This window comes from Erythrolamprus reginae, chromosome 2, assembly GCF_031021105.1.
Source record: "Erythrolamprus reginae isolate rEryReg1 chromosome 2, rEryReg1.hap1, whole genome shotgun sequence".
Lineage (NCBI taxonomy): Eukaryota > Metazoa > Chordata > Lepidosauria > Squamata > Dipsadidae > Erythrolamprus > Erythrolamprus reginae.
In genome coordinates this window covers 248,255,574-248,279,955 of record NC_091951.1, presented here as the reverse complement: position 1 = coordinate 248,279,955, position 24,382 = coordinate 248,255,574, and the positions used below count along the sequence as shown (strand labels likewise).

The 24,382-nt window shown below is 39.5% G+C and overlaps 1 protein-coding gene across 8 annotated transcripts in view; it reads right to left on the bottom strand.

Moving 5' to 3' along the window:
• Positions 1–391: 391 nt before the first annotated feature.
• Positions 392–24,382, bottom strand: part of PALM2AKAP2 (PALM2 and AKAP2 fusion) — a 348,527-nt gene continuing 324,536 nt past the window's right edge. For 7 of the 8 annotated variants that reach the window (XM_070742413.1, XM_070742415.1, XM_070742417.1 and 4 more), the window contains 2 exons: positions 13,776–13,954; positions 392–3,573 (listed from right to left, as the gene is read on the bottom strand). In XM_070742413.1, the coding sequence (XP_070598514.1) occupies positions 3,484–3,573; positions 13,776–13,954 (269 nt within the window). In that variant the 3' untranslated portion in view covers positions 392–3,483. The remainder of the gene's footprint in view (positions 3,574–13,775; positions 13,955–24,382) is intronic. The other variant, XM_070742416.1, reaches the window with a different exon arrangement.

Here is a 24,382-nt window from a genome sequence, read left to right as displayed (position 1 = left end):
ATCGCAGCTGGAACAGAGCTCCGGCCACCATAGGCGCTCCTGACATGGGTGACATCGAGTTGGCTACCCCCACCCCCGACGTTAAACACAACCCTAATGTAGCCCTCAATGAAATAGAGTTTGACATCCCTGGACAAAGGCAATAATGAAGATATGAGTCAGCTGTTACAATGTGAAAAGATTGTGGTACATTTTTTCCTAAAAAAAAAACCAGTATGGAAGATTCCCCTTTGCAAAATGGCATGCCTACTCACAGCAGTTCAGAATAAGTCATCAGAACTAAAATCTAAAGGAAACAGCATATTAAGGCTCTTTTCCCCCCCTCTTACCAAATGCTGAATTCACTGTGACTCACTGTTGCAAAGAGAAAAAGAAACGGAGACAACTGAAAGACACTTGTGTAGTCATTTTTATTTATATATGTAGAAAATGGGGTTTTCCTGAACAACTCTTTTGTCCTTCATGCTAAGTTGACCACCAATGGGGGGAGGGTGGGGAGAGGGGCACAAATTACTCAGTTCCAAGCAAATAATTGTCTTTGGTTTTATTTTATTTTTTTAACTATAAAACCACACTTTTGCAAAAGAGTTGTGATGAAGTAGAGGTGGTTATGCTTATTCTCCTAATTCGTTATTGATCTTAACAGAGCATATATTGCATGTTCTAGGACAAATAATTCCTCATAAACCTGAGAATGTTCACCTCATTTTAACATATACTTCAGGAGATAAAACACATACACACACATACAAGTCAGCTTGATTGTATATAGGCAGTTTGTGCTCAAGGCTCAAAATAAAATAACTGAAGATATTAATGGACCTTTGCGGGCCAGTGTTTGTATTTGGACAAGTCTCCTATCTTCTGTTTTCTTTGTTACTATGCCCACCTCTTTTCTCCACATACCTATTTCAACTCATATATATTTGCTTTCAATTATTCTTTCCTCTGCTTCATTATAGACTCTGAACTTGCTTAGCAAATAAGACAGATAAATTAAGTACATTTAAATCCCAAGTGCACCTATGGAAATCAATGCAAATGCCAGAATCCGGCTGGGCTAAAGTCCCAAACGTTTAGAAATTTTTAAAAGAATCAAATGGAAATTATTTATGTAAAACATATTCCATTGTAGAATTGGTAATTGGGGTTATAAAATCTGCACATACTAGATCTGTTGCATCTGTCCATGGATTTATAGTAAATTAAGTAAGATGCGAACTTGATTTGCAAGCCAGCAATGGAAAGATATGTGTGCAAATAAAAATCTCTCCTGTGGCAGCTATGGCAGATAAAAGCAATTATTACATACATGCAAGTCCAAATGTTATTGCTGGCCATAGAAAATCAACACACACGGCTGGGAGATTTGGATTAGAAATTCTGAAGATTGTGGTACATATAAGCGGGATCACTTGATGTCTCAACCTTTCCAATTATTTTTTGTGTCAAACAAAGACAAGTTTCTCTCCAAGGCTGTGTGATCACCCTAATTTATATGTTCCTTTAATAGTTTGGAAAAATGTAAATAGGTTCCTTGTCTTCTAAATTCAAATACCAGAAATATACAAAAATTCTGCTTACAATATGAAACATTTTGAAAGTGAAATGTAGACATGACCGATTGTTGTTTTTTCCTTTAAAAATAGGCAATGGTAATTTTATTTTTATGATTCATATAACATTCTTTCCATTGCCTAAAATATTATCTACTCTAGTTTAGAAATTATGGATTTCCAATACTCCACTGCATTCCCTGAACAAAGAATATTCTGGCAGCTCTTAATACTCTGGCAAGAATAAATACCATTTTTCTTTTCTAAATATCAGATTACAAAACTGTTTAATACGTTTTGAAAGGGTAACTCATGCAAATACCATATTGGGTCAGCTTTGTTATTACAAATACTGCAGCGGCTTAGTGCCATATTAGATCCCTTTTCATAAAAAAAGAAAAGATAAAACAATAATAATAATAAAAAAGAAATGTTTATACCCCTAGAGCTGACAAACAGCTTTGGAGAAAATAATCTGTACAACCAAATCTCTACGATCCTATTTTTCCAATTTACACATAATGAAATTGCGCTCACACATCTTTGATTTCTCTGTTGTGAGTTCGCAATCTACACGTCAACTAAAGATGCTCCATTATTTTTTTAGTTTTGAAAACAGCAAAAATAATCCTTTGGCCCCAAGCTTCGTCTCTGATTTCTCTCTCCTCTACCTTCTACAACTTTCCTTTTCTGGAAATGCTGGATTTCCCTGGAAATCCCCCTCATGCTTTAATAATACTAAGATAAGACATTTTTATAGTATAAATATAGTTAAAGATATAACTATTTTTCTTCCATATTCTTCTATTTATCAATCTGCTCAATATCAATTATTGCTTTAGTAAAAAATACTCAAAACATTTTCAAACCTCTGATTACCTTCCCAACTCAGTGTGATTGTTCCTTATTGATTTTATTATCTATTCCTTCTTTCGGTTTCTAATACTTGTAGCCTATTAAGCACAAATGATAATACAAATACACATTGAGGCCAACCTCATAATTGCAAGCATACAAGCCACTAGAATTAAGATATTCTGGTTTGGCGTTTCTTTCTATATCTTCTAACCTATCTATAGAATGTGCAGCAATATTAAAGGAATTGTATGAAGCATACTGATTATGAAAAGAAACAAACCAGGATGGCAAGCTTGCAACAACACCCAAGAACACATACAAGAAAAACAAGCCGTCTGCCATCTCTCCATACTTTCCAAAGTATTAGTAAAAACAACACATTGCATTTATGGCTAAATATATGGATTGTACATTCACATTTGCAAATTAACAGCCTCTTCGAAAAGAAACAGTTACGTAGACTCCAAGAACCTTGCCAGATTCTTTCAAAATCGCAAAAAACAAATGTGTCCCCCTCCCCCCAGCTATGTTATACCTAGGATATAACAGAATAATAGGCCCCTTAGAAATGCCACTTATGTGTTGTAAAAACTCAAGCTCGAAGAAAGTTGAAACTCTTCATATCCAGAAGTGCCATCTTGTGGTCAAAAGGTATATAATCCAGATTCTTCCTATTCCAAACATAAGCGAAGCAGATATGGTGCAGGACGCTATGTTTCATTCTACTCAATCGAAAATATATTCACTTGGATGATCCCTGCAGCAGTTTTCTTATAACTAGTGGTGACAACAACTCCACAGCTTCTTCAGTTGCTTCAGAGAGGACAGCAGGTGAATATAATGTCTTATTACAATTCTTTGTTGTGTTTGTGCATGTACGCTTGTAATATATACGAACTGATCCTGCTCTCTAATATGTATTGCAGAGACTTGTATGTTTGTAATAAATACCAGATTAAAATGCTGTAGCCTTTAAAAAAAAAAATTAAAACTTCCCCACCCCTTCTTATTTGGTTTTCTGATCTCTGCAATAAAAAAAAAAAGTTCTGAGATTTTGCCAAAAGGTCTATTAGTTTTCTTCTCGGTTAGCATAGATGCCAGCTTCCCACCGCAATGCTAGCGCACTCTTCCGACGATTAACTCTAGTAGCCTCAAGGACCTGGGGAAGGAGAGGAGGAAAAGAGAGAAAATGTCATTTATTCTGTTGCCCTTGCCCATTACAGACAAACTACAGAGACAGCCAACGAAAAGTTATATACAATTCAAATGTCTCCAATGGCATACCTCACAACCTTTTGCAGTTTTTCACTCCATAGAGAAAATTATAGATATACCAGCATAGCTGCAGCCAAAACCAAATTAAATGCTTAACTGAAACAGTGATTGCAAAACATCCAGCTGTGATGCTTAAGTTTAAGCACATCAATGAAAACACCACCACATGCAGAGAAAACATAAAAATAGCTGGTGAAGCATAATCTGATCGCAAAAGATATGTGGCAGTACAGTTGCTATGGCCTGTTCAATAGAAAACTACACCCTAAATTCTAACCAATGCTAAGAACGTTTGCCTCTATTTTCTTCTCTCTGAGCCACTTATCCTGATGCTCATTCCAAGTGCTTATGTAAATCATTTTTGCAAAAAATGGCAATACAGTAGTCCCTCACCTATCGCTGGTGTTACGTTCCAGACCTGGCCGCGATAGGTGAAATCTGCGATGGGGAATTTATCGACTGATAGTACTTATTTAAGTACTTATATTGTAATTGTTTGGTAAGTTTTCATTGTTTTAAGTGTTCATAAACCCTTCCCACACAGTATTTATTTTAGATACAGTATTTAAATACAGTATTTGCAATTTTAGATATATTTTTTTTTGGAAAAACCTGCTGATCGAGTTCGGCGGGCTGTTTAAATCTGCCGATCGACTTCCTCAGAAACCTACGATGAAGTGAAGCCGCAGTAGGTGAAGCGCGGTATAGCGAGGGACTACTGTAATCATATTCAATAGCTGTGGAGAAAACCTGAATTAACTATGATATCTGTGCTCACTTTATATGACAGATGGAAACTTTCTGCTGTATATTTCAAACAGCTGCATTACAGAAGTGACCTAGGTACTTAGTGTATAGTTTTGGCACATGTACATTATCTTATAACAGAGAATTTCCATTTCCGTATAACTGATATGGATAGGTTTGAGAGGGCCAGTTCAGGAAGACTGCCACTTAAGTTGCAAGAGAGTTTAAAACAGAAGTATTGAAAAAAATTGCCAAATAACTTTCTCAATTAATCAAAGAAACATGTTAGAGCTTCTGAAATGTTTGTGTGGGTTTAGGATACTGTTGTGGTTGGCTCTGGCCCAGGGAATGGGAAGGTGGATGCAGTGGAAAATTCATCCTGTCACAGGCCTGTGTTATTGCGGACAGAATCAGTTCAGAGTTTAGTTTCCTCGGACGAAGAAGAAAGTGGGAGTGACTCGGCAGAGGAGGGCTTGGCACACAGCCCAGGCAGTCAGTCTCCCTTATCTTCCTTTGATTCAGATGATGACATTTTGGACCCACGCTAGCGCAGAATTATGCGTAGAAGAGAGCAAGTAAGAACATATTACAGGAAATAAGGGAGGCCACCTGTGTTTGGGTGGGGCTCCAGTAATTAGGGCTGTTGCTATAAATAGCAGCATATGGGTTTGGCCGTTGTAGAAGAATATCTGATCAGAGTTCGTGCTGATAGACTTTGTTGCTTTTTCACACGTTTGAAACCAAAGCAGAGCAATGTGTGTATGTGTGTCTCACTTCCTTGGAAGAAGAAGGGGTGTGAAGTTTCTTCACAGCTGCTAGCTAAGTACTTAATGACTGCTTAAGGGAAATTGTACAGACTACCCGGTTGTTTTGGGAAGAGTGCTCTTTGCAATACAAAAAGAGTGCTTTGTTTATTTTGAATTTTGTGATAAAGAACATTGTTTTGAATTTTCAAACGTGTGTGTGTCTGAAATTTGTACCCTTGAGTTTTTGGGAGGCTCCTATGAGAGAGCCCGGCAGAACAGGATACAGTCGAAAAGTTATGACAGGGTGGTGGTACAAAATGACTTGCATCTCAGAAGGACTGATAAACTATGTTTCACCAAAGGCAGGCAAGCTGGTTCAAATTTAAACTAAATCCTATGTAGAAATCACAGACAAAAATCATTTTAGACAGGTACTTGGAGGGTAAAATAAGAAGAAAACTAGCAACATTGCTACTGATGCTTCATACTGAATTCCCAATTGAGGAGGAGAAGTATTGAACAAGTGCATCATAGAAGTTGTATGAATGAAGGAGAATATTTTATTCATGAATTCCTGGTTTGGAAATTCATTTCCAGGTATATGCTCCCATTGCCATCCGTTCAAAATCCACTGGAACTGGGAGGTCCCTGGAGCTCTCTGGGCTTGGTGGCTTTTGTTGCAGAAGGCACTGATAATGTTACCAAGTTTGGTATGAAACATCTAATAAGAAAACCACCAAGCTCAGAAAATCCCAAGGACCCCACAGATCAACCTTGAAATACAAATATTTTCTGCATTTTTCTTATTCCTTCCCCACCTCCACCCAGAAAAATGAAGCAGGGGGTGGAGGGTGGAGAATGGCAAAACTCTTAAAATTTAGACAAGATGATTCTGCAGAAACATTCTTTTTTTGGGAAGGCACCTGGAATTCTGGAAGTATAAAGAGAGTGAGCTGGTTACACGAATTCATAGAGAAGCTTCAACCAGTTCTGCAACTCTGTCCCTTATACAATGTGTTGTACACTGTCCCACTTTGTAATAATTTCTGGTAAGACAGCCAATCTTGGAACAAGCTAAAGGAATATCAGCATTGCTAAGCACTTTTACATAGACACACATTGGATTGGTCTACACAACTTCTTTTGCCCTGCTTTAATAAATTTATTGGGCTGTTTCTTACTCTTTTATAATTGATATTCTCTTTACACAGAATCAAACAGGTAAACAGTGGGATGAAGGATGTCGGCGTATGAACTCCCAAGTAAAAATATACATACATGAATGAGTGCAGTCACTATTTCCTAGCCCAACCCAGGAAACCTAGGCTGTTGCGACGAGGCGGGAAGAAAGAGTACACTAAGTATGCTATTTTATGTTCTATGGGGAATGTTGACCTGGAAACCTAATTTATTACCCTGAGATAAAGTGGGTTGCTCTTTGGGGTGTGTGTGTGGTGGGTTTTCAATCCCTCTTCCCCTTAAATGTGTTTTACAGCAGGGGTCTCCAACCTTGACAACTTTAAGACTTGTAGACTTCAACTCCCAGAATTGAAGTCCACAAGTCTTAAAGCTGCCAAGGTTGGAGACCCCTGTTTTACAGTACAGTGGTACCTCGTGATACGAACCCCCCGTGATACGAACATTTCAAGATACGAACCCAGGGTTCGGAAATTTTTTGCCTCTTCTTACGAACTTTTTTCGACTTACGAACCCACTGCAGATCGCAAAATGGCGCTCCGCTGAGCGCTGCCACCCGGCTGTCACCTTTTGAAACAGCCGGGGGGCTTCTCAGTGTTCTCCCGAACCTGAACCTGGAAGTTCGGCATAAGTTCGGGTTCGGGAGGCCGCCGAGAAGCGCAGCCGCCCGCCTGTCACCTTCTGAAACAGCCGGGGGGCTTCTCGGCGTTCTCCCGAAGGCCGAACCCAGAAGTTCGGCATAAGTTCGGGTTCGGGTTCCAGAGGCCACCGAGAAGCGCCCAGCTGTTTCAGAAGGTGACAGCCGGGTGGCGGCACTTCTCGGCGTTCACCCGAACCCGAACCTACGGAGAGGGGCGGCATACAAATCCAATAAATAAATAAATAAATAAAGTTCGGCAAAAGTTCGGGTTCGGGAAAACGCCGAGAAGCCCCCCGGCTGTTTCAAAAGGTGACAGCTGGGCGGCGGCGCCCAGCGGAGCGCCATTTTGTGATTCCCCCCCCCTGCACACATTAATCGCTTTTACATTGTTTCCTATGGGAAACATTGTTTTGTGTTACGAACTTTTCGCCTTACAAACCTCCTTCCGGAACCAATTAGGTTCGTAAGACGAGGTATTACTGTACTTATATAGCAAAGCTTAACAAGAGATTTCAGGCTCTAATTCTGTGCCCCATTTGCAGGCGGTAAACCCAACTTCAACCTATGGGATTTATTTTGGAGTAGATATGTACAGTATAAAATACAGGTGTTCAGTTAATATGGCTGCTTCCTATGCCAGTGGTTTTCAACCTTTTTTGAGCTGCAGCACATTTTTTTACATTTACAAAATCCTGGGGCACACCACCAACCAAATTGACACAAAATGACACCCTAAGACACTCTTCTCTCTTTTTCCATCCCTCTCTCCCCCCCCCCTGTGTGTGTGTATACATACACACTCTTGAACTATTTTCAAAAACAGGTGAGGGCTGGGGTTTTTCTCTCTCTTATTCTTTGGGTGCTTTTTATCATATGCTTTAAATCAAGAGTCACTTCTCTCTTTCTTTTGTTTTTTTCTCTTTCCTCTCATTCTCTATCTCAATTATTTTCTCATTTCTCTTTTTTCCTCCCCTTTTTTCTCTCATTTCTCTCTCTGCCTTCCTCTCCTTTTCTCTCTCTTGCTTTCTTTCCCTCTTGCTTTCTTTTCTCTCTCTCGCTCTCTCTTGCTTTCTTTCTCTCTCTTTCTCTCTCTCACTCTCTTTCTCTCTTGCTTTCTTTCTCTCTCACTCTCTCTGTCTCTCAGCAAAAAGTTGCGAGACCGGAACCTGAGCTTCCTTCTTCGCGGCACACCTGACCATGTCTCGCGGCACACTAGTGTGCCACGGCACACTGGTTGAAAAACACTGTCCTATGCGATACCATCCCAGCTTATCAGCAGCTTTTGCTAGACCTTGAAGCAGAACAGTACATAGAACTATGAGCAAGAACATTATTCTCCAAACTCTTCATTGCAATCAACTCTCATAGAAAATCAGTATCCATCTCCATGATCTTCTTAGAGATTCCATCCAGTAACAATGGGTCAACATGTATGTTGATAATGATTCTACTTGCTGTTTAAGACCTCTATATTTGCTCTTATCTGCATACTCAAAATAATGTCCTCTTCCACAAAGTGCAATGCTTGCTGGCTCCCATGGTGGTTTTTTTAAAAAAATCATTAAAAGTTGTCTGTAATTTTTTTAAATTTGGGTTTCTTTCTAATTTTCCTCTATCTTCTAAGACACAAAGTCACATGTAGGCATTTACTGTATTTGACAAAAATACAAAACAACCCCTCCACCCCACATATGACCCTGAGACGCTGAGGACATCTAACATGAAAACATAAGGGTTTTTTGTTGAAACCAGCTGCCAGGGAAGGAAGATTGAGGGGGGAAAATGCTAATTAATTAGCATTAATTAGGACAATGAATAAATAATGTGATATTTGTGTTGTGGATTAGAATTGTGTCTTTCGCATGTATTGGGATTGAAATCCCTGAAGCCCTGTTAGCCACACCGGTTGGAGATTCAGGAAATTACTGTTCCAACACACCCAGAATGATAAATTAGGGAGGTGCCATTAATTAGCATGATACCTATAAGCAGGGCTAGAAGCCAGGTTTCAGTACTGTTGCGGAGAAGCATAACTCTTTAGTAAGATCATTATAGGCTAGTCATAGGGAAGACATCCACGTTACAAAATAAAACTGTACTTCAGGTCTGGAAAGTGTTTCTATATAGTCCTCGACTTTAGTGACCGTTCAAAGTTATAATGGCACTGAAAAAAGTAACTTATAGCCATTTTTCACACTTGCAACTGTTACAGCATCCCTGTGGTCATGTGACCAAAGCACATCTGCTTGGCAACGGACTCATGTTTATGGCGGTTGCAGTGTCCTGGGGTCATGTGATCCCTTTTTGTGATCTTCTGACAAGCAAAGTCAGTGGGGAAGCCAGATTCGCTTAACAACCATGTCACTAACATAAGAACTTCAGTGACTCACTTAACAACCATGGCAATAAAAGTCGTAAAATGGGGCAGAACTCACATGCTAAATGAGACATTAAGAAATGTCTCACTTAGCAACAGAAATTTTAGGGTCAACTGTGGTTGTAACTTGAGGAGTACCTGTAGAATCCTCTCTCTTTTCTGCTCCCTTAAGAAGGAACCTTAAAATGGCAGACAGATACCATTTCTCAGGAAAGTTTTGTGAAAAGTCTGATTTTTGATTCTTTTCAAATTCCATTCTATTGGAATTCAAATTCAAATTCTAGTATAATTTCAAGAGATTTTATCTTACTTATTTAATCAGCGTATAGATCAACGCAACTATGAATTTAGGAAGTTTTTAAAGTACAGATAGCAAAGTTAAAAAGAACACCAAACAAAGACAAAGCAACCAGATAAACAATACAATGGCTGTAAGTTGTCAGAGAAATCACAAAAAAACTGTTAAGATTTTAGAGGAATTCTATTCCTGGTCAGCAATGGAAAAGGCCCGTCTCTGAAGACCCATCAGATGGCACTGTTTTATGGGTTGGACCTGGAGCATATTAGCCCTGCCCAAACTTACCAGGTGGGCATGAACAACTGGAGAAAGATAATCTGATGGCTATCCAAGGTGTGTAAGCTTATGGATTTAGCAGCAATTCCCAAAAGCAATGCGAGGTGTCATCCAACTGATAGTCTAGATGTGGGGAAAATCACACGGTGGGGGGGGGGGAATGATGTCTTCTAATTTCAAATATTCCTCCAACAAATAGCAGCAGGAAGCAAACTATAGCAGCATGCAAAAATTGAGAAAACGCTCAACAGTCTCATGCAAAAGAAGATAGATAGATAGATAGATAGATAGATAGATAGATAGATAGATAGATAGATAGATAGATAGATAGATAAAGTGCTTAAAAGGGCAAACATTTGAAAAGTACCTCCGAAGTAACCTTGTTAGACAGTAACTTATAGTTGTACTAGCAGAAAGAGAAAAGACTCTGGTTAGTGCGCAAAGAACAGAGAAAGAGAACGATGCTTATAATGAACTGAAAATGGGCACCTATCTGTGAATTTCTCATTAAGGCAGTTTTTATCTGTTAAAAAACAGTGCTAAGCAAAATAGGCACTTTAAGAACAACAGCCTAAGCTGCGTGTTATTTGCAGCTGTGTCTACTGATCTATATACAGTGATACCTTGTCTTACAAACTTAATTGGTTCCGGGACAAGGTTCTTAAGGTGAAAAGTTTGTAAGACGAAACAATGTTTCCCATAGGAATCAATGGAAAAGCGATAAATGCCTGCAAGCCCAAAATTCACCCCTTTTGCCAGCCGAAGCGCCCGTTTTTGTGCTGCTGAGATTCCCTTGAGGCTCCCCTCCATGAGAAACCCCACCTCTGGACCTCTGTGTTTTTGCGATGCTGTGATTTCAGTGAGGCTCCCCTCACTGGGAAACCCCACCTCCGGATTTCCGTTGCTAGCAAAGCGCCCATTTTTGCACTGCTGGGATTCCCCTGCAGCATCACAAAAACATGGAAGTCTGGAGGTGGGGTTTACCATGGAGGGGAGCCTCAGGGGAATCCCAGCAGTGCAAAAACGGGTGCTTCACTGGCAACGGAAGTCCGATGGTGGGGCATCCCAGCGGCGGCGGTGGGTTTGTAAGGTGAAAATAGTTTGTAAGAAGAGGCAAACAAATCTTAAATCCCGGGTTTGTATCTCGAAAAGTTTGTATGACGAGGCGTTTGTAAGACGAGGTATCACTGTAATTCTTCTATTATAAATTAAGGATTTCTCAAATCTTACGACCTAAAAACTTTACTGGTTCCCTTAGATAGCAAAAGTCTTCCCTTTTAGCAAATGGAGTTATTTGAAATGGACAGTACTTTGCCAAGGAAAAAAAAAACCTGGTTACTTACCTTTAATTAAAGACCATTGAAATGGTCTTCTGCGAATTTATGCATTTATCTTTTGTGCCTGCACAAAACCCACATTTAGAATTTTCTACAGCTTATGTTGGCTCTCTCCATGAATCACATATGATTAGCACATGTGATCAATCCAAGGGAGATGAGCCATTAAGAAATATGAAATATGAATACATATATATCAATCAATCAATATCTCTCTCATATCATTTCCTTTATAATACAGGCACTCCTTGGGCTACAATCAGTCATTTAGGTGCTGTTTAAATTTGTGATGGCGCTGAATAAGGGGGACTTATGACAGGTTCTGGCCTCATAACATCCACATGATCATGGGGTCATGGTCTTGGCATCCAGCTTATGATTATGACATTGCAGCTAGCAACTTGGTCAAGCAACTGCAATTTCTGACTTTCCACAAGCAAAGTCAAAGGGAAAGACGGCAGGAAGTTGGAAGTCACAGTCACGGTTATTGCTTAATGACCTGTCTGGTCCTCACTTAAGGACAGCAATTGGGACTGCCAGAAATGGCTTCACTAAGCAATACATCATGCTTTATGACCATCACTTAGAGATGGCAATTCTGGTCCCAATTGCTGTCATAACTTGAGGACTATTTAGCAAATTTTTGAGAAGTAGCTTGATGACTTGATGAACCAAGTATATATTTGTGAATTCACAAATGGCCACGAGAAAAATTAGAGTGTAACCAATTTTCTTTTTGCCCTGGTCATTGCGATTTATACATACTGACGAGTTCCTTGCTTATTATGTACAGAAGTGACTGGTGTTTGTGGGATGGACAGGAGAGAGGATCGTTCTTCCTTGACTCAAAAAGGAGTAGATCCATAATTTCAGCTGTCATTCAGCAAAGAAAGATGGGAAAGCAAGCTCCTGGTGGTGACCTAGCATGGATTTTGCTTCTAAGGTCTGCTTCAAACCTTTAGCGGAATCAAAGGGCACTCAACGGTGTAATCGTCTAATAGAGAAAAAGAACCCATAATGGAAGGGTTTCTTTTAGAAGGCTTTAGCTACTTATTAGATCATTGCCCTTGTACCAATGATAACAGGGTACTCTAAGGATTATATCAGTAGGAGATGAGAATTCTGAATAGAGTTAGACAATAAAATTTATGGCTCCAGAGGGTTTCTAAACATGGTAAGAAACTTAGAAATACAAAGGGACATAAATAGAGGAGCTGTAGTAGCCTTAGAAAACCTCAGGACTCACGTCATCCTCATTTGCAAATGAGTGATTACAAAAAGCCTGGCAGTAGGAACATGGCAATGTGAGTTTCTCTCTCTCTCTCTCTCTCAGTCTCTCTCTCTCTTTCTCTCTCTCATGCCTTGGTTACCTCTGAAATGGGTTATTGTAACACACTCCACATAGGCCTGTTCTTGAATAGTACTCAGAAGCTACAGCTGGTGCAAAATGTAGCGATGCAAGCTGTGCATGTCACAACTCTGCTCTGCATGCTGCACTGGCTATCAAAGTGCAATTCAAGATGTTAGTAATGACCTACAAAGTCCTAACATGACGTGGGCCTGGGGTATTTGGGGACCACCTCTCTTCAAAGACATCTGCCCATCTAATCAGATTCAGAAGGCAAGGCATCCTTCTGGCTATTAAGGAGTGTCATCTGACAAGACCCAGAAAGAAGGCCTTTGCCCTCCCTTTGAAACTTTTCCCCCTGGGACTTAGATTAACATTGGCCCTCCAGTCTGTAGGGAAGGTTAAATTGATGGTTAGAATTAGGCATCCCCCCCCTCCCCCAAAAAAAGCTTTCTGGAAAAACTAATTTCCTGATATATTTCCCATTACTGCTAGCTTGATAAGTCTATAATTTCTTATTGTACCAAATACTTTCCAGCTTTCCTTGATCTCAGTTAAAGAAATGCTCACAAAGAGAAAGAGAGATAAAAGTTTTTGCAATGCAGCTCAATACATCTACATCAACCCCCAATCCATGGGAAACAAAACTCGTTTTGGAGTCGATGTTTCTACTAGTATGGACATCCACCTCTTACTCTTCACTGCTTTTCCCCATCAATGCCTCCTTCGCCAGTAGTAGAGAGTTGCTACAGCAAGGATGTTCTATTTACTCCTGGTATTCCACTCCTACCCTGTTTCCCTACAAAGAAGACATCCCCCTGATAATAACCCCAACTGGGCTTTTGAGTGCATGCTTGGCAATAAGGCAAGTGCTTATTTCAGGGTTCAAAAAAATATAAGGCAGGGTCTTATTTTGGGGGAAACATGGGTAGAAATCTGGGCAGTCTCATAGGCAAAGCCCACGCATGCGTCCTTTAAAAGGGATTGATTTGCCCCCCCCCTTCAAATTTCCTACACTCTTTCTGCTTCTCAGAAGGCAATTGATAAAAGTTTAAGGATTGTTTCCTCCTTAAGTGTTACACGTGGAAGAAATGGCAAGGGAGAAACGGGATATGCTTACACTGTTCTCATCCATCCTCTCCCGCCTTTTGGTTTTGTGACTTTCATAGTCTTCCATAAGCGTCTGCATCAGGTTCTTGGCTCTTTGGGATCCTCCAGACTCATCTGATGCGGCGCTGGGATGCGAGGGGGGACCTTCACCAGTTGGAGATGGAGGTGGTTTGATCTTCTCTATTTTACCTGTAAAGACCCAATCAAAATTTCCTTCTCTAGGCAAACAGATTTGAAAAGAGAGTCTGAAAACATAGGCCGAACTTCCCAAACAAAGGAGCATTTAAGCAGGATAGGCTGCAGAGGTTATTGCAGATGAGAAAGCTTGATGCATCTTAAAAAGGACCAAGTTAATTTTTTTTTTGCCTACAGATTTTCAAAGTGTGTCCATTAATCATAGCAATTAAAAAAGGATGTGCATGTGTGTTTGTGTGTGTATGTGTATGATATACTCACATGTGTTCTTTCCAGGGAATTACTGGGCATCAGCGGGGACCATTTTAGACCTGTAGATAGTTCTTGACTTATAATCAGTGTTTATTGATCAATAGCACTGAAAAAAAGGGACTTACTGCCAATTATGCAACTATTGCATGATCAAAATTCTGTCACGTGGTGATCAGATTTATGACAGTTGCAGCATCCTGGGATCATGGGATCGCCACTGGCAACCTTCTCACCTGGCTTCCGATACACAAAACCAATGGGAAAAGCCGGATTCACTTCACAACCATGGGATTCACTTTACAACTTGCTTAACAACCATGGCAGAAAGGGCATAACAACAGCCTTGCTTAAACAATGGAAATTCTGGTCCCAATTGTGCCCATGAGTTTAAGAACTACCTGTATGAGACAGATTGAGGGCTATATTTCTGTTCCCTTTTAAGATGCTTCACTGCTTCCTGATTTTAGTAGACTGAAAGCAAAAGAGTAGAAGGTGCATGAGAAGAAGTCACTCGGTGATGGTGAACCTTTTTTTTGTCAGGTGCCAAAAGCAAGCGTCCACGCGCTATCACACGTGGGTGCGTGTCCACACCCATAATTCAATGCCCCCCTCGTCCCATCCCCATGTACATACGTCCTCCGCTCCCGTTTTCCGACTTCTGTTGGGCCTGGTACGTGTGTCCACACTCATAATTCAATGGCCCCCCCACACCCCATCCCCATGTACATACGTCCTCCGCTTCCCTGTTTTCTGACTCCCGTTGGGCCTGGTAGGCGTGTCCACACTCATAATTCAATGGGCCCCCCCACGCCCCATCTCCATGTGCATATGTCCTCCATTCCCCTGTTTTCTGACTCCCGTTGGACCTGGTAGGCGTGTCCACACTCATAATTCAATGCCCTCCGCACGCCCCATCTCCATGTGCATACGTCCTCCACTCTCCTGTTTTCCATTCCTCCAGGCTCCAGAGGCTTCCCTGGAGACTGGGGAGAGTGAAAATGGCCTCCTCTGCCCTCCCGGAGGCTGAAAATTAGCTGGCTGCCATTCACATGCTTGTTGGAGCTGAGCTACGGCAACAGTTTGCGTGCCGGAAGATATCCGCGTGCCACCTATGCCATGTGTTCCATAGGTTTGCCATCACGGCTCTATAGTTTGTTACCCTCTCGTAAATATTGATTTTTTAAATATTGATAAGGTTGTCCATATTAACTATATCCTCTGAGAAACACTGGTGAAGGCAAGTCTTTTCAAATTATAATTTGATGCATGTTACACAGAGTCAAACCTGGGCAGCAATTGGGTGAAAGATCATCAGGAAATTCCAAGGCTATAGGTTAGATTGGTAAAAAATAAATCCCAGTAAAAGGCAAAGGCAGGCCACTTGCACACTATTGCCAAGAAAACTATATGTATATGTCCATACAATCAGCAGTTGTTTGATATCAAAGAAGTCTTTAACTTTAATTCTATAGAAATAGTGTCATTTTAAGACATTAACAAGTAGAAGTAAATTCAAAAGCTCACCATCCAAACAATTAACTATACAAAGAACAAATGAGCAACTTTCCCCTTAACTAAATCCTTAACTTCAACAATATCTTTATTTAAATGCACTTTCTCACTATCTTATTTAATGTGCTTTTGAAGATAGTTTCATACAGAACAAAGTAATCTGTCAAAGAGCTTGATCCAACAGACACAATCAGAATTCTGATTTATGCCCGCAAATAGATTAGTAGCCAACAAAGCAGTTGTAATCAGGGAGTCACATTTTCCCATACAAATGGTTCAGGAAATAATAGGAATAACACTTATATACCGCTTCTGTGCTCCATAAAGCATTACAGCACTCTCTGAGCTGTTTACTATGTCAGCATATTACCCCTAACAATCTGGGTCCTCATCTTATCCACCTTGGAAAGCTGGAAAGCTGAATCAACCTTGAGCTGATCAGGTTCGAACTCCAGACTGTGGGCAGAGTTAGCATGCAATACTGTATTCTAACTATGGCACCAGCACCACTATCACCTGAAATAATATTTGGATCAAGGAATCTGAATGCCTTTGCTAGGCATAGAGCACTCCAGTCTGTCAAAATTAAATACCTGTATCTACACATTAAAGGTAAACTGGAATCTGATCCTCAATGCATCTGATTATTTCATACCAGCACTATAAAACTTGAAATTACACTATTTCAAGGCTCAAATACATTTGTCTGATTAAACTGTCAAACATTAAACAAAATCACCCCAACGTATATTTTAAAATAATAATGATTCTGGTTAATGCTTAATTCTGAAATACAGGAAGAAAGAAATATTCTCCTTTCCTCCTTTTGATGATCTCTTTAATTATCAGCAACAGGAAAACACATAACTATATTTCTATATTTCCACAAAAAACAGCCATGGACATAAACTGCTTTGTGTTAAAATCATTAAAACAATGTCCTTTCTGTACATTCACTAAGCAAAAAAACCCCTGGACATTTCAGTCAAGGAACAAAAATTACTATTACCACTAGAGGTCAGAGACGTAGCAGTTCTACTCAGAATAAGTAGGCAATTTATTTTGAAAACAAAATATTTGACATGGCTTTAGCTAATTTATTGCTTTTCTGAGCCAAATAGAAAAGTCATATTACCACATTTTCATATTCTATGGATGAAACTTACTAAACATTATTGAAAACTGATAGCTGGTCCCGATTTGTAGAGCAAAAACTAACCAGGAATCAGGTAACACATTTTGTGGACAACAATTATAACTTTTCCCCTCTCTGGCTTCTATATAGGATCAACAGATTTTATATGAAAGAATTAATGGACATTTGGAATCAGCCTGCATTATACCAACCAGGAGGCATAAATAGTTCCTGAGACACATAACTGAATGGGTGGCCTACTGCTGCAAGATTATCAAAACCTGCATTCACAGATGGATGAATAGTTTGGTTGATAGACATGTGTCTAACAACTAATCACTTAATACCTCTTGTATATTGTATATTATATTGTACCTCTTGAAAAGCAGAGTTGAAATGGCTTTGATATAATTTTTTTTTTAAACTAGAATGTCCCCATTTTAATCATTGTCCTTTAAAAGTAAAATGTACAATTCAGACATCTTTACAGTATAGGAAGAAATTTAAGATTAAAAAACAAACTTATGACTAGCTAGCATTTATTGCAAGAATTCCAATAAGCAGGAGGGTTCCAATTTTTTTTACTGATCGATATTCAATTATATAAAAAATGCAAGACTAGGGGACTTATGTCTGACTGAGCAAGTTCTTACAGATGCTAAAGCTGCATTCTCTGAATATAGATTTAGCTGTGTCATAATTTGTAGAGATCCTCGATTCCATTCTAATTTTACAAAATAAAACCAGAGCAGGGTTATCAAACCTGTGGGCTGGATGTGTCGTGCGCTGGCCACACCCACACCCGGTTTAGAGGGAAAAAAGTCCCGATATGTCCTGTGATGTTGCCATGACAATGTGAGTTTGACACCCCTTCTATAGAGGAGGCAATAATGAAAACAGGTTGCTTCAGAGTTATTAAATACTAAATGTCTTTCATCCATAGCCGTGTTACAAAATCCACAATGCAAATACAGTGTATTTGTATACTGAAAATGCAATGGTATTTTCTGCTTGAAATCAAGGATGTTGGTTCTGAGATTGCTGACACAGGTAGTCCTAGACTTCAAACAGTTAATTTAGTGACAATTCAGAGATACAACTCCATGGAAAAACTGATTTATGATCATTTTTCACACTTATGACCTTTATACCATCCACATGGTTATATAATCAAATTTCAACTGACTCATATTTATGAATGTTACAGGGTCTTGGGGTCATGCCATTACATTGTCCAGGTCCTGTTGACTAAACAATGTCATCTGGCGGGCCCCAGGGGAAGAGCCTTCTCTGTGGCAGCCCCAGCCCTCTGGAATCAACTCCCCCCCAGAGATCAGAACTGCTCCCACCCTCCTTGTCTTTCGTAAATTGCTTAAGTCCCACCTATATCGCCAGGCATGGGGGAATTGAGACACCTCCCCCAGGCTTACAGAGTTTTATGTATGGTATGCTTGTGGTTGTATGGTTTTTTAAATGACGGGGTTTTAGATGCTTTCTTTCAATTATTAGATTTGTTACACTGTATATTGTTTTTATTATTGTTGTGAGCCGCTCCGAGTATACGGAGAGGGGCGGCATACAAATATAATAATAATAATAATAATAATAATAATAATAATAATAATAAATAATAATTATTATTATTTTGCGATCTTCTGACAACAAAGTCAATGGGGAAGCCAGATTCACTTAACAATCATATTACTAATTTTACTGCAGTGATTGTGTGAACTGCAGCAAGGAGGGTGATAATTCCAAATTCACTAAACGAATGACAACAGAAATTTTGAGTTCAATTGTGGTTGCAAGTTGAGGACTACTTGTTCATTGTTCTTAATTTGACAAGAAATAGAAAAGTCATAGGTTTAGGAAAATAAGGGTGTCAAGGATCTGGGTTGTATAACTCTGAATCATTATGCGGTAGCATAGCTTTCTACTAGTTATCTGGATTGTTTGAAATCTGATCTGGTAGTCCTGGTAATACAAGAAGAATCCATTATTTCTTTGCTCATTACTTTAACATGCTTATATCGTTAAGATTTTTATTAATATTGTTTCTTCATTGCTTATTTGACCCCTATGACAATCATTAAATGTTGTACCTCATGATTCTTGACAAATGTATCTTTTATTTTATGTACACTGAGAGCATATGCACCAAAGACAAATTGTGTGTCCAATCACACTTGGCCAATAAAGAATTCTATTCTATTCTATTCTATTCTATTCTTAATATGGAATAGGCACCTTACACCAATAGATAGAAGCACAATGTATAGTAAAATAAGAATTACCTTACAGGCTTAGCCCAACCACTGGATGGAGCAAGGCACCTATGAAATGTCTGAAATATTTCACCTATGAATGAAATGCCATGACCATTGTTTTTTACATTTAATCAACCCTTTATTACAAGTATTTCTTCATTAACCTTTGAATTTTTTGTGTTTTAATTACATAATTGGCTTGCCTGCAGGTAGCACATTTTAAAAAGTACTATTGTATATACTGTACTTGTGAATAAGCCCGTATGAGAATAAGCCAAACTAATATTTTGGTATCTAAAATTCTTAAAAGATACTGTAATTGTGCCACCTAAAACAAATATATTTCCAAGCTATAAATGAAAAAAAAAATGCTTTTGCACAAATTCTATTCAAGGTTGACTCAGCCTTCCATCCTACCGAAGTGGGTAAAATGAAGACCCGGATTGTGGGGGCATATGCTGGCTCCGTTTAATAGCAAGTGCTATTGCTAACATGTTGTAAACCGCCCTGAGTCAGTCAGTCAGTCAGTCAGTCAGTCAGTCAGTCAGTCAGTCAGTCAGTCAGTCAGTCAGTCAGTCAGTCAGTCAGTCAGTCTGTCAGTCTGTCTGTCTGTCAGTCTGTCTGTCTCTGCCTGTCTCTATCTATCTATCTATCTATCTATCTATCTATCTATCTATCTATCTATCTATCTATCTATCTATCTATCTATCTATCTATCTATCTATCTATTAGATTTGTATGCCACCCCTCTCCGCAGAGTCTAAGGAGAAAGGTGGCATAAAAAATTGAATAAATAAATACATTTATTTTACTCTTATAGAATTGAATTCAATCCATTATTCATCTGTATTTTAATACAGGTTTTTAATGAAAAGAAGTAGAAACAGAAAAAATAGTAAAGTACAGTAATACCTCATCTTACGAACCTAATTGATTCCAGGGGGAGGTTCGTAAGATGAAAAGTTCGTAAGACGAAACATTGTTTCCCATAGCAAACAATGTAAAATCCATTAATCCGTGCAACGAAAACCCCCCCGCAAAAAAACTCCGCCGCCCGGCTGTCACCTTTTGAAACAGCCGGGGGTGCTTCCCAGCATCCTCCTGAACCCGAACGCCAAACCCGAACTTCCGGGTTCGGCATTCGGGCGGCCACCGAGAAGCCCCCCGGCTGTTTTAAAAGGTGACATCCGGAGGGCAGGGCTTCCCAGCGTCCTCCCGAATGCCGAACCCCCCGGCTGTTTTAAAAGGAAGTTCGGCAAAACTTCGGGTTCGGGAGGCCGCTGAGAAGCCCCGCCGCCCGGCTGTCACCTTTTAAAATAGCCGGGGGGCTTCCCAGCAGCCTCCTGAACCCGAACGCCAAACCCGAACTTCCGGGTTCGGTGTTCGGGAGGCCGCTGAGAAGCCCCCCCGGCTGTTTCAAAAAGCAACAGCCGGGCGGCGGGGCTTCTCGGCGGCGGTGGGTTTGTAAGTAGAAAAAAGTTCGTAAGAAGAGGCAAAAATTTTCTGAACCCCGGGTTCGTATCTCAGGTTGTTCGTATCATGAGGTACCACTGTACCTTCATTAAAAGGCAAAAATGTAGAACAGATTTTTAAAGATGCCAAAAAGATATGAAAATTGTAACCTTAGTTTATCTAAAGGGCAAGTCATTTCTCAAAATTATACCACCATCAAAAAGATTTATGGTGCCCTGATGCAATAATAATGTAATCTAGCAGATTCCAGGAATGACATCAGAACTCTCTATCCAGAAGACTGCAGTGCTGGGAATAGTTAAGATTCTGTGCAGAACTCTCAAAATTCCAGGCGTTTGGTACAGGGCCCATAATGGTACAGGAATATACTGTATATATTCACCACAGTGGTGAGAAGGAATTGTTTGAAAATATATATTTATCAGTGCTGTGCTTCAATTTTTTTTACTACTGGTTCTGTGGGCATGGCTTGGTAGATGTGTTCTGGCCTGGTGGGTGTAGCAGGGGAAGGATACTGTAAAATCTCCATTCCCTCCCCACTCCAGGGAAAGGTTACTGCAAAATCCCCATTTCCTCCCGATCAGCTGGGACTCGGGAGGCAGAGAATAGATGGGGACAGGGCCAATCAGAGTTGGTATTTACTGGTTCTCCAAACTACTCAAAATTTCTGCTACTAGTTCTCCAGAACTGGTCAGAACCTGTTGAATTCCACCTCTGATATTTATACAGTCACCCATTTTACCAAGTGATTATGGGCGGTTAACAACATTTAAAAAGAGCATTTACACTAATAAAATGAAGAGCAGCTGAGAATAAATCATATATCGTAATTGCTAAAATATCAGAGAAAGAGGTCCCTGCACACTTAAGAGGGGTCTCAGTTTCGGACACAGAGCTCCAGGTCTTTCAAGGACTTATGAAATGCCAGTAAGGTCAGAGCCACCCTGATCTACAAAGGAAAAATTGGAAATTTATATTTGTGTTACTTGGTTTTTTTTAATCCAGATTTTTACATCACTCTATTCAAGTAGGATTTGAAATGGCAGCCAACTTTATTTAACAAATAATTCTGTAGGAATCTAAGCAAGCAAAGTAAAATAGTTGGAATGAATTGGCTTATTTTCTGCATATATGATGCAACCTGTGACAAGCTGAATTAATTAAAAATGTGGGAGGTTTTTTTGGGCAAAATCCTTTACCGTCACTGCATTTTTAATTTTCTCATTGAATTGTTTCCAGATGACAACTATGTAAAACGTTTGTCCCTTGAGACCTTACTTTTCCCTCCTTCTCTTATGGAATGTATAAAAGTTAAAACAGTTTTATACAATATACTGTACCTGGAACATCGTAATAGGAACAGCCTATGATTACAATATATGCATTATATTGTGTGTGTATGTGTGTGTCTACAAACATACATCATGGGAATTTTAATGGGCTTCTGCAGAAGCAGTTATTTGAAATCCCAAACAGCAATTTCAATGGCTTTTTAACCTCTATTTAACTTTTAAATACAAAATCATCTTGGCAGGTAGGTTGAAGTTGGTAGTTGTAAAAATACTGCAGAGGAAAGCAGTGGTAAACCACATTCACCCTGCTGCCAAGAAAACCACATGGGTATGTCCACAAAATTACATGACATTTTGTCAGGAAGGAATTCAGGGCGTGTATTCTATTTTTTTTTCTAATTTGGAGGAATTCTCATTGCGTTCAAGGGCATAAGGGTCTTGTCTCAGAGACCACAATGCAAGGATGGAAACACACACACACACACACACATCTCTGAGCAAAAGCAAAAGAGAAAGCAGCAACCTGCTTTCTGTCTTTCTGAAGCAACTGTTTATTCATTAATATTAACAGCGTCATAAAAGCAAGATGAGAAAAAGCTACAGCTGCCGTGAAGCATCAGTCATATCCTGTAAGAAACTTCCTAGTGCTCACAGATGAGACATCCGGTACAGATGAATGCAGGGATGAAATTCAAATTTTTTCCCTACCGGATCTTGGTGGGCATGGCAGAGGAAGGATACTGCAAAATCCCCATTCCCTCCCCAGTTCTGGGAGATGGAATTGAAAAAAACCCCTCCATTCCCACCCCACTCTGGGGTCAGCCGGTTCTACGAACTACTCTGGGGTATTTGCTGGTTCTACGAACTACTCAAAATTTCCGCTACCGGTTCCCAAAACCTGTTAGAACCTACTGAATTTTACCCCTGGCTGGATGGCGCTATACCTCACTGAAAACAGTGGAAAGACCTGTGCAGAACAAAGTACTGCTCTCTTAAACTCAAACATTAAGTGGCAAGGATACGTGGGCGTGATAGCATGAAAAGTATAGCATACTGCTCAAAAAAATAAAGGGAACCCTCAAATAACACATCCTAGATCTGAATGAATGGAATATTCTCATTGAATACTTTGTTCTGTACAACGCTGAATGTGCACAACAGCATGTGAAATTGATTGTCAATCAATGTTGCTTCCTAAGCGGGCAGTTTGATTTCACAGAAGTGTGATTTACTTGGAGTTATATTGTGTTGTTTAACTGTTCCCTTTATTTTTTTGAGCAGTGTATAAATCTGTGATACAACAGGACAGTGATGCTCAAGCATTCGGAAATTTTAAAAGAGTAAACAAAATTGTCAAGTATTAATGTAAAAATGAGTCTAAAATATCCAATACCCTGTTTTCCTGAAAATAAGTCACCCCTGAAAGTAAGACATAGGAGAGGTTTCACAGAATTGCCTAATATAAGGCATCCCCAGAAAGTAAGATGTAGGAGACATTTCACACCATTCCCGAACAGAACATATGTAACACTGCTGTCCATAAATTGCATCCCAAAACTCTGCATCAATCAGATTTAAAACATATCCAACACGCATCCAACATGCGGCTGCGTGTTTGAATGCATTTTTTGCTGCAGCAGGATCGCACCCTACCATATACCATAGTTTTAAATATGGTAGGGGGCAGTGTACTTTATAATCTATAAGGTTTTACAATTTGATATAAGTGATTTCATAAGGTGAATTCAATCAATAAGTATTTATATGGACAAATAATACTAATTAAGATTTGCTAATTAAGAACTATGAGACCAGGAATGTTTTTGGGGTGGTGGGCCAAGAAAGAACTAGAAAGACTCTAGGCTTAAAGTGAGAAAGTTAATCTTCCCAGCCTCGTTTCCAGATCAACATTTTCATTCCCCCACACTTGTGCTATTGCTATAAATGGGCTATTAGTATAAACAATGTCTTTACTGCTTGTAATTCTGAAGAAAAGCTTCTGTTTATAATCTGATTATAAATACACAGTTCAATAAGGTAAATACAGCTTGACATGACTTTAAATAAAACATGATTGGCCATAATACTTGATTTAGTTCTAGTGGGAAGTAGTAGATACTGAACATACAATTCTTTAAAAAAAAAATAGTGACAATTCTCTGGTTGGTCTTTTAGCATAAAACGAGTCTTGTTTATTATGGGACTTTCATGGAAAATTCAGAGTTATTACCAACCTTCTCCTATCAGACCTTATGTCTGTTTTGCCTGTTTTTCTTTGCCTGTTTCTGTCTAAAGGAAATAAATCAAGTCAGAAGTGCCAATTTTCAAATACCGTATTTTTCGGAGTATAAGAAGCACCTTTTTCCTCCCTAAAAGAGGATGATAATTTGGGTGCATCTTATACTCTGAATGTAGCTATTTTTCTCAGCCCTAGCCAGGTGCTAACGATGTTCCCAGCTCTTACCAGCTTGCAAGCTCTTTCATTGTTACT